General features: G+C 35.8%; 1 protein-coding gene across 1 annotated transcript in view; it reads right to left on the bottom strand.

Annotated features, from left to right (window-relative positions):
- Window positions 1-1,407: 1,407 nt before the first annotated feature.
- LOC122069505 (cationic amino acid transporter 1-like) overlaps window positions 1,408-9,035 on the bottom strand; it is a 9,799-nt gene continuing 2,171 nt past the window's right edge. The window contains exons 2-3 of the mRNA XM_042633537.1: window positions 4,483-4,620; window positions 1,408-2,193 (exon numbers count right to left, since the gene is read on the bottom strand). Coding sequence (XP_042489471.1) covers window positions 1,664-2,193; window positions 4,483-4,620 — 668 coding nt within the window. The 3' untranslated portion in view covers window positions 1,408-1,663. The remainder of the gene's footprint in view (window positions 2,194-4,482; window positions 4,621-9,035) is intronic.

Raw genomic sequence — 9,035 nt, 5'->3', positions numbered from 1 at the left:
AAAAAAAAAAAAAAAAAAGGTAATCATAGAAGACCCCAGATTCAAATTCCCAAATATGCTAGTTAGAATAAAAGTTATGAATAACCACATAATTCAAGTAAGAAATAAATTTAAATTAAAAAAAAAATTATTAAATACAATGGCAATGGTCAAGAATGGCATATCTTATCATTCAAACAATCTCATCAGATCCAATTTCTCTAATCGTATCATCATATTCTTCTTCTTCTACGGTAGCGGCAGCAGTATCAGTAGCAACAGTGAGGAAAGCATCACTATAAATAATGAGAGAAGAAGGTTGCCGGTTTTGATGACACATTGCAGCAATACAATGCGAAGGGAGAGTAATTCCTTTCCCCATGAGGGGAGAGAATCCTCATGCAACCTCCAATATTATTGTAGGTTCCAATGTCCCAAGCACAAATGTTAAGTTTTAGCCTAATTAGACTTCATCAAGTGGTAAAATAAAGTTTTGAAAAAAATATCCTAAACTTGTGAGAAGTTGGACACAATACTCGACTATTAAGATAAAGCATTTTAATTATGTTATTGGTCAAATCCCAAACTGATGCAATATCAATACTTATCAACCAGTATAGATCAAATCAGCCAAAAAGATAGTTCTTGGGAGGGTAGGTGGAGCCATCGAACAGCACATAGGTTAGGGGGTAATAGGTTAGGGAGTAAGGGGGTAAGGTGATCTTTTCATATCCACCTTCATCTAAGCATAAAGGATACGTTCAACAAGCCTTCTTTTCCCTTATATTATATTAAGGTTGAAAATACTAGCAAATTGATAATCAACTCAAAAGATAGTTCTTGGGATGGGGAGGAGGTTATGCCTCCATCTGCCATTTATTTATTTTATAAGATATGATTTGCTACCCGGTTGCATGGCTACTGCAACAGCATGTAGAACAATGAGAGATCACAGAGGCATTGACCACATGGGCTAGGGCGATCTTTTAAGGTTACCAGCAGGGAGTAGGGTTGTCTTTTGAGGCGGCCCTGTGTCTGGGTGTAGGAGATTAGAGGTGCGCGATGAAGTAGCGTTCTTTGTCGTCCCACATTCTTTAATACAAAGAAGATTAGAATAAATTTAAGAAAGGAAAGAAAAGATATTGCCCATCACATCCCAAGAACATGTTCAGCTGTTCTACACAGCTTCTCCGCAATGGCTTTATCAGCCAACCACTTAATCATTCTTACAATCACATCATAAAACTTAATAAATACAAAGTATTCAGTGTTTGAAATTAAAAGAGAAATCTAAAACAGAACAAGAAGGAAATCCCACAATCATGCACTCATCTTTGGTTTGGCAAGTAAGTCTCCACCAGTAACTTGAGAATCTGTCCAAGCTTTTTCTATTTCACATCCCACCCAAGTTCCTGCTTTGAATGCAGATTCAAAGAACAAAAGGAAAATGGTTAGTAATAAGTATTGGAAAAGGGTTCAAGGTCCTAAGGTGTCGTATGAAATTGTATTGAAATTACAAATATGAAATAAATAAATAAGAGAGACAATAACAACTTAATTTGCTTCTTTAAAATAATTCTTCTTCAACCTCAAAAAGAGATTTTTATTTTTTTTTTTATTTTTTTTATTTTGTTTTTTATTTTTTTTTGGGAGAGGGATATGTATGCCGCTGATATCAAGTATGCTAGCAAGTAGCACTAATAGGAACACATGATGGAGTATCATTCAGGAATGATAGCTTTGGTTCCCTTGCTTTCGGAACGAACAAACACAACGCAAGGGTTGCCAAGAACCAAATTGGCACAGCAATCGCGTATCCGATCCATCCAGTGCTACTTATACCCCAGCAAGCAGCAGTGGCAAATGAGGATCCAATAATGAGTGTCAAGCAAAGGATCAATATGTTCCTGTGCACTGGTTTCGTCACCCCACTTGCATAGTAGTGGCGGACTAGAAGTGCAATGGCAACCATCATGAAGATGAAGAGTGTGGAGATGGAGACTAGGTTGGAGAGGATACCAAGGCTGGTGAAGAAGGCAATAATGGCTATAGCAATAAGCACAATTATAGTGGCATTCATAAGAGTCCCAGTCTTTTCATGGACTTGAGCAAACCATTGAAGAACCATGTGAGTACGAGCAAAGTGGGTCAGATACCGTGCCTGACCGATGGCAATGGATAGCAAAGCGGTGGTCATGCCTTTCAATGCTCCGGCTGCAACAAGATAGCCCAATTCAACCCAACGCCTTGGAATGCTACCGAAAAAGGAGCATCAACATCTATCTGAGTGTATGGCTGCATTAGGCAGAGTGTAATGGCAAGTAAACAATAAGCAATTGTAGTAATCAACATTGATCCAACTAGCCCCATTGGGATATCCCGGGCGGGGTTCTTAATTGCCTCAGCCATTGTAGCCACTGGATCAAACCCAACATGGGCGAAGAATAAAACCGCTGAGGCCTTAAAGACACCCCGGGCACCATAGGGTGTAAAAGGGGTTAAGTTCTTGGTGTTAGCCTTGGTGAGCCCTTCAATAATGATGAAGAGAATAACAATGATATGGATGATGGTGGTAACATAGTTGAAGCGGGATGAGCCCTTGATACTGAGGATAGCAAGAATATTGTATCCTGCAACCCATTTTCTTCTAGAAATGTCACAGGGGAAGAAAAAAAAAAAAAGTTTCCATATTGATTCATTATGATTATTACAATAGCCGTACACAAACATTTTCTTTACTACCATTTTCCTAACTAGTCGATTCCTAACTGAGTACCTTTCTTCAACACTCTCTATAGAAACATTTTAAATTTGGGATGGATCTTAAGCTTCCATAAGAACTTCCACCATCAAGTTATAAGCCTATAAGAAATATGACATGTTGACATACATGATGGTAGAGGTAGGGCCAAAGTTGACATTTTAAAAGATATTAAAAATAGGAAAAGAGGTATATAGAAATTGAGAAAAAACTGATAATTTTAACAAACTACATGACATTAGATTAGAGTGCATGGGTGGGATGTGAATGAAAAATTTAACAATCTAACATGTCGTATGAAATTGTATTGAAAGAGTGGAGAGTGTAAAATAACTTGATCTAATTGTAATGAAAAAAATGCGAACCTAAGAAAGCGCAATTCTTATTTGAATGTGTTGATCATGTATACTTGAATATTTGTGAACATGTAAAACATAGTAATTAATTTGATTATGTGCATAAGAATAAGATCTAAACATTGAAATTTTAATGTTAGATGAGCCATAAGAATCAATCATAATGCATGTGGATTCTGATATCCTTTCTTGGATGCAGCTTGGAATCAAAGAATTATATAAAAATAAAAGGAAATAATATTGTAACATGAGCTAGAGTAGAGGCAAGTAATTGAGGGTCTGATTTATGCATTGATTCCAACCATTCACCCAAAAGACAAATTTACGACCAAATAGAATTGTATATACCCGCAAGATCAATTTCTTAACATTGTAAATTGGGAGCCCAATGAAGATACGGCTGTATATGTACAATCCCATTTGGGTGCGTATAAGCACATCGATGATGGATTCTATGCCAACTTGAAAGACGAGGTTTTTCCTGAAGAATCTAAAAGTTAAGGTTTTCACCTTCAAATATTCTAATTCTATTTGAAAATAAATTTTTTTTGCATTTTTACGGAAACCTTCTATACCTTTAGTGTGGATGAGTAAAGAAAGCCATCTATAGATGATGGAAAAATTACCGACTGCAATTGTTAGAAATTGGGCCACAATTACAATGGGAATCGACCATCTGTAGTCAGAAACACCACCACCACTACTGCTGCTACATAATCTCACATTTTTTAGGGCAATCGACTTTAGAATGGCTTCTAAGACAACTGCTGAAGAAAGGGCAGATGATAAGCCAAAAACATGATGATGTGAAGTTACACATAACAATGTCTGAGGGTTTACTGCATAATTGAGTTCATGAAACTTCGCTACTAGATTTTTTAATCCCTCAAGACCCTCTGCATCTTCCGTATCTTCAATAAATACAAGTTTAGAAAAAACTCTGGCCAAATCTTTTTGGCCTCTAAACCCTATCGCAGATGACCACATGAACAAAAGCAATACCAAATTGCAGACCATGATGATAACATGTTCTACTGTGAAGGCAAAGATTACACCCGTGCCCATTTGTATACACACATTAACAATCATAGTAATCGTTGTCACACTCATTGCTGCCATGTTTCCGTAGCGCTCGGATGTGCCCATAGTCCCCAGTGAAGGCATATAAAACCCAAGTGCGGTGCACATCAACGCAGTGCCCATGAGCTTGGACAGTTGATCCTCAACTCTAGGCATAGATGTGGTTAAATCAACCGGGATTTTTGTGGCTATTGCTAGCACCGTCATAGTGAATGCATTCATAGTGAACAATTTACATGGTAAAAAAGGCCTCTTTCGAATGAATAATCCATACACCATATCAAAAGTCATCAGAAAGAAACATACCATTGTTGCGGCTGCAATGTAGAGACCAATCAAAGGAACAGGTGAACCATAAAATGTTGTAACCAGATGTCCGCCCACACAACCTCCTTTGCCCATGTTTCTTCTTCTTCTTCTTCTTCTTCCTTATTAAACAATATGCTCAGTACAAGCATGAATGGAAAATTTTGAAGCAATTATGTATCCTTTTATAGTTGTTCAACCAGCAGGTAGGGACAATTAAAAGAAAAGAAGGTTCAATACTCAAGCAAATCCAGATGCCTTAATCACTGAATGGCTAAGATTTTGGCATAGATAATATAGACTTAAAAAAGTTTAAATCATAAAATGATGGATGGACATGTTAACAAAATTATCCTCTCTTAAGCTCTTTTTATAAAGAGATACTGAGTTCACAACTAATGAAAATGAAAGGTTAATGGACCATGCATGACTCCTTTTGTTACGAGGAAGGATGAATCTACAGATGGGGCTAGTGAAAGTGGTAACATGATAATACTTATACAAGGAAGGAATCCCATCTTTTGTTTTCTTCTTTTTTAGTTTTCTGAGATGTGGGAATCTCACCTTAACCCTCAAGGAGAGATTCTATATTGACCAAAAAGAAAAGAACAGAAAAGAAAGAATTGCTAAGAAGAACCTGCTAGAATAACAGGCTCTACCAGGTGTAGGCAGCATGGTTTTTAGGTATCGGTATCGTATTGATCGTATTTTGGTTATATTGTATAGGTATCAGTTGAGACCGATCTCAATATCTGGTCGATTTGAATTGGGTATCATATCGGTATCAAGGGTAAAATCGTAAAAAAAAACCTAATTTTAATGGAAAATAAGGATAATATTGACTGATCCAAACCGATACATCTAATTCCGAATCAATACCATATCAGTATCAGCCTAGATACTATTACTAATACAGATACCAATACCAATATCAATATCATATCTGTATCATACAAATATCAATATCAGATCAGTGATACGATATTGGCAGAGGGTAAAACAGTAAAACTATTGTATCTTATTTATATCTTTGAGGGTTAAAATGTCCAATAGGACCGATATATATGGGATAGATATCGGTTTCAAACCTGGCCGATACCCATTCCAATATTGTAAAATAAACCTTGGGTGTAGGAGAAACAAGATAGGTGGGGCGGGCTTGGAAGGAAAGAGGGAGAGGTAAAATTACTGCTTTACCCTTTAAAAATAGTGATTTTCTTTTTTTAATGTATTGATTGAAGAAAAAAATAAAATGCATCAATGGTCCATAAACGAAAGTTTGCGGATTTCTTCCTCGGCAACGTGCAGCCTACGCTTAGAGACAATCCCCTGAAATGATTGCCGCGCGTTTTACAAAATGATAATCTTTCGAATGATAAATGGAATGGAACCGGACGTTTCTAGGATGGGACTCCCAAAGGTACTGGTACCAGAATACCGATTAAGTATCCGATGGAATAGAAATCACTAGTGTCGTTCCAATGGATATATTTTATGTTCTTGTGTTCAAATTTTATTTGGCTATTATTAATTCTTACTAGTTATTTTTTTTCAAGCTTATATGTAATCTTAGAGAGTTTGAAGAGGTAAAACCATGAAATTCATTATGGTTTTGTATATTAAATTTGTTTTCTAAAGTAAGCGACACCTTAGATCTTACGATAATGAAAACAATCTACAAAACTAATAATGGAAGCAACTCAATAAGAATAATTGAAGTTCTTTTCCCTTTTCTGCCGCGCCTAGGCCCGTTTAAGAATCAGTACCATCCCATCCTGTTAGTAAACGGGATTGAGATCTAGGTTTGGTCCTGTTAACTAAAGGGGATGGTACTAGAATTGATACCTTTGGTGCTGAGACCGATACCAGGTTTTTAGGAATCAGTATTTATCTTTGTTGGTCGATACTTTTATATCGATTTCAATACTAAGTCGATATTAATCAGATCAGTGATATGATATAGACAGTGTAAGAAACTAAAACTATTCTATTGCATCTATCTTCGAGGGTAAAAATGTCTAATTATGTATATATCGGATATAATACCGGTTTTGAAAATGGCCGGTACCCATTCCGACATTGTAAAATAAACCTTGGGTGTAAGGGGAAGAAGGAAGGTGGTGCAGGCCTGAGGAAAGAGGGAGAGATAAAATTACTGCTTTACCCTCTAAAAACAGAGTGTTCATTAAAGAATCCGATGCATCAACGGTCCATTAATAAAAGTGTGGGGAAACGTAAGAATTTGTTTGGGCAGCAATTATATAGACTATAATAATAGGCAAAATGGTCGCGGAACGTCTGCGGCCCGGTGAATGTTGACATAAGTGATATGATTGACACGTGTTAAATATGTTAATCCTGCTAACAGAGTTGTAAACAGTTACAACTCTTATTATTAATATTTAAATAAATAAATAATAAAAATCCCAATATAAGCGGACTCCTCCTTTGATTCCGCTTAGAAATCTCGATCCTCTCTCTCTCTCTCCTTGCTTCTTCTTCAAGGCCCTTCCTTCTTTCTTCTTCATTTTTCAACGCTCTCCAGTATAGTTGAAGTTTTGTTTATCAATCTCACTGAAGATTTGCATCCATGGTAGATTCTCATAGGTTAATAATATCTACTCAGGAAGTAATAATAAAATCCTAGATATTCAAGAGCTTTGTTTACTTTATAAATTCAAATTTGTCTTCTGCCATACATGCAAACTTTACTGTCCAAATCCCTTCTCTGATGATTAATATGTAAACATGGTATTTGGATATGTGTGGCGAAGTCTCTCATATGCTTAGTGCCTGAAAATAATTATGTTGATTTTTTTCTTATCTCATCATATTTTGAGAGCAAAACAAGAGAGAGAGAGAGAGAGAGAGAGAGAGAGAGAGAGAGAGAGAGAGAGAGAATTGAGATTTCCCATCGAAGGAGGAGTTCGCTTATAAGATTTATATTTTTTTATATATTTATTTATATAAAAAAAAATATTAAACAAGTTAAGTAACCACGTCCGTCATCTCTCCACCCTAAAAACTAGGAATCAGTTACAATTTAAAAAACTAATAAATGGTTTAGATTAATCTAAAATTAAATGGACGGTTAATATTAAAAGAAAGTGAAAATAAGATTGCAATACGCACGTACTGCTACCACTCGCCCATAATAATAAACTATGGGAAAAGAATGCTGATTGGTCACGTGCAGCTTGCCGCCATACAAAATTCCCTAAAATGACCCCCTGGTCCCTACAAAATGAAAAATCACCCGATCAATGCCCCGACATGTCTCCTCATTGGCCCCTACGCTACGCAATTGCAAAATTCACTTGACCAGACAACGTTCTTCTTTCCCATAAACTAATTAAACTTTTGTCGAAAAATTCCACACCATCTTAGCAAGTGAAACCTAATTACAAAAAATTGGAACACAAATATATCCACCTCTTCATATAATATGTTAGTTTCACAATAGTCTTTCTAATTTTGTAAATTGATTAAAATTACTTTCTTATTAGCCCTTAAGGTGTCAAATAAGTTGTAATTTTAATTTTTTGACCTTTTAGTATGAAAGAATATTACGAACACTAGGATAATCCAATGGTGGTAGCTACGGCTTGTGAAGCCGGCACCCAGGGGAGGAGGTCATGGAATCGAACCATGTCGTATTCATTGTGTGAATGTGTGTGTGTGTTTTCTTAGTTATTCTGTACCCACTTGTGGGTTGTCCAGATGGTTAGGGCGAATTGGGGATTGTGTGGATTAGGCACACGGTCTCAGGTTCGATTCCCCATTTGTACATTTCCAATTTAAGTGGAGATCATGACGGTGGATTGTTGTGCTAGTCTCCCCGAGGATTAGTTGAGGTGCGCGTAACCTGGCCCGGACACCTCGATTAACAAAAAAAAAAGTATGAAAGAACATTGATATGGCACTTTCAATTTATTTTTGAAAATCATTTTTTACCCCTATATTACAGAAACATTTAAGGATATAATCAAAGATAATTAAAGAAGGTGTCAAATTCTAAATTTTTTGGTAGAAATAGTATATAGACATTTATGTACATTAGAGAGAGAGTGAACTCAATCTAAACCATGTTATTAAATTTGGATTCGGGAATTATTCGGATTAATTCGTTTCATTAATTTAACGATTCGGTCAAAATATAGATAAAAAAAGCAGAGATAATAAAATTTGAGTTCGGATTCGGATTCAGAAATTATTCGTTTACAAAAATAAAAAGCGGACAAATTTTCGGATGTTATTTTTAATATTTGTAATATTTGTTTCATATTATCTATCAATTATCATATGTACATAACATACAAATGATATAAAAATTTAAATTTTAAATTTTAAAGGTATTAATATTATATTTAGTTTTTTTTTTTTACTTTCTAAACTCATTTCCTATTACTCAAATAATTGAATCAAAGAAAGAGAGATTGAGAGGGGGGACTGAGCACAAATTCAGCTAGACCCTCACCTACCATGCATGTTCACCTTAAAGACTAGAAAGAGAGAGTAACGACTGTAAAATTTAGTCAAACCAAAATGGGGTG

Source organism: Macadamia integrifolia, unplaced genomic scaffold (assembly GCF_013358625.1).
Source record: "Macadamia integrifolia cultivar HAES 741 unplaced genomic scaffold, SCU_Mint_v3 scaffold629, whole genome shotgun sequence".
NCBI lineage: Eukaryota > Viridiplantae > Streptophyta > Magnoliopsida > Proteales > Proteaceae > Macadamia > Macadamia integrifolia.
Note: the sequence above shows the minus strand (reverse complement) of the source record. Positions and strands in the feature narration are given on the sequence as shown.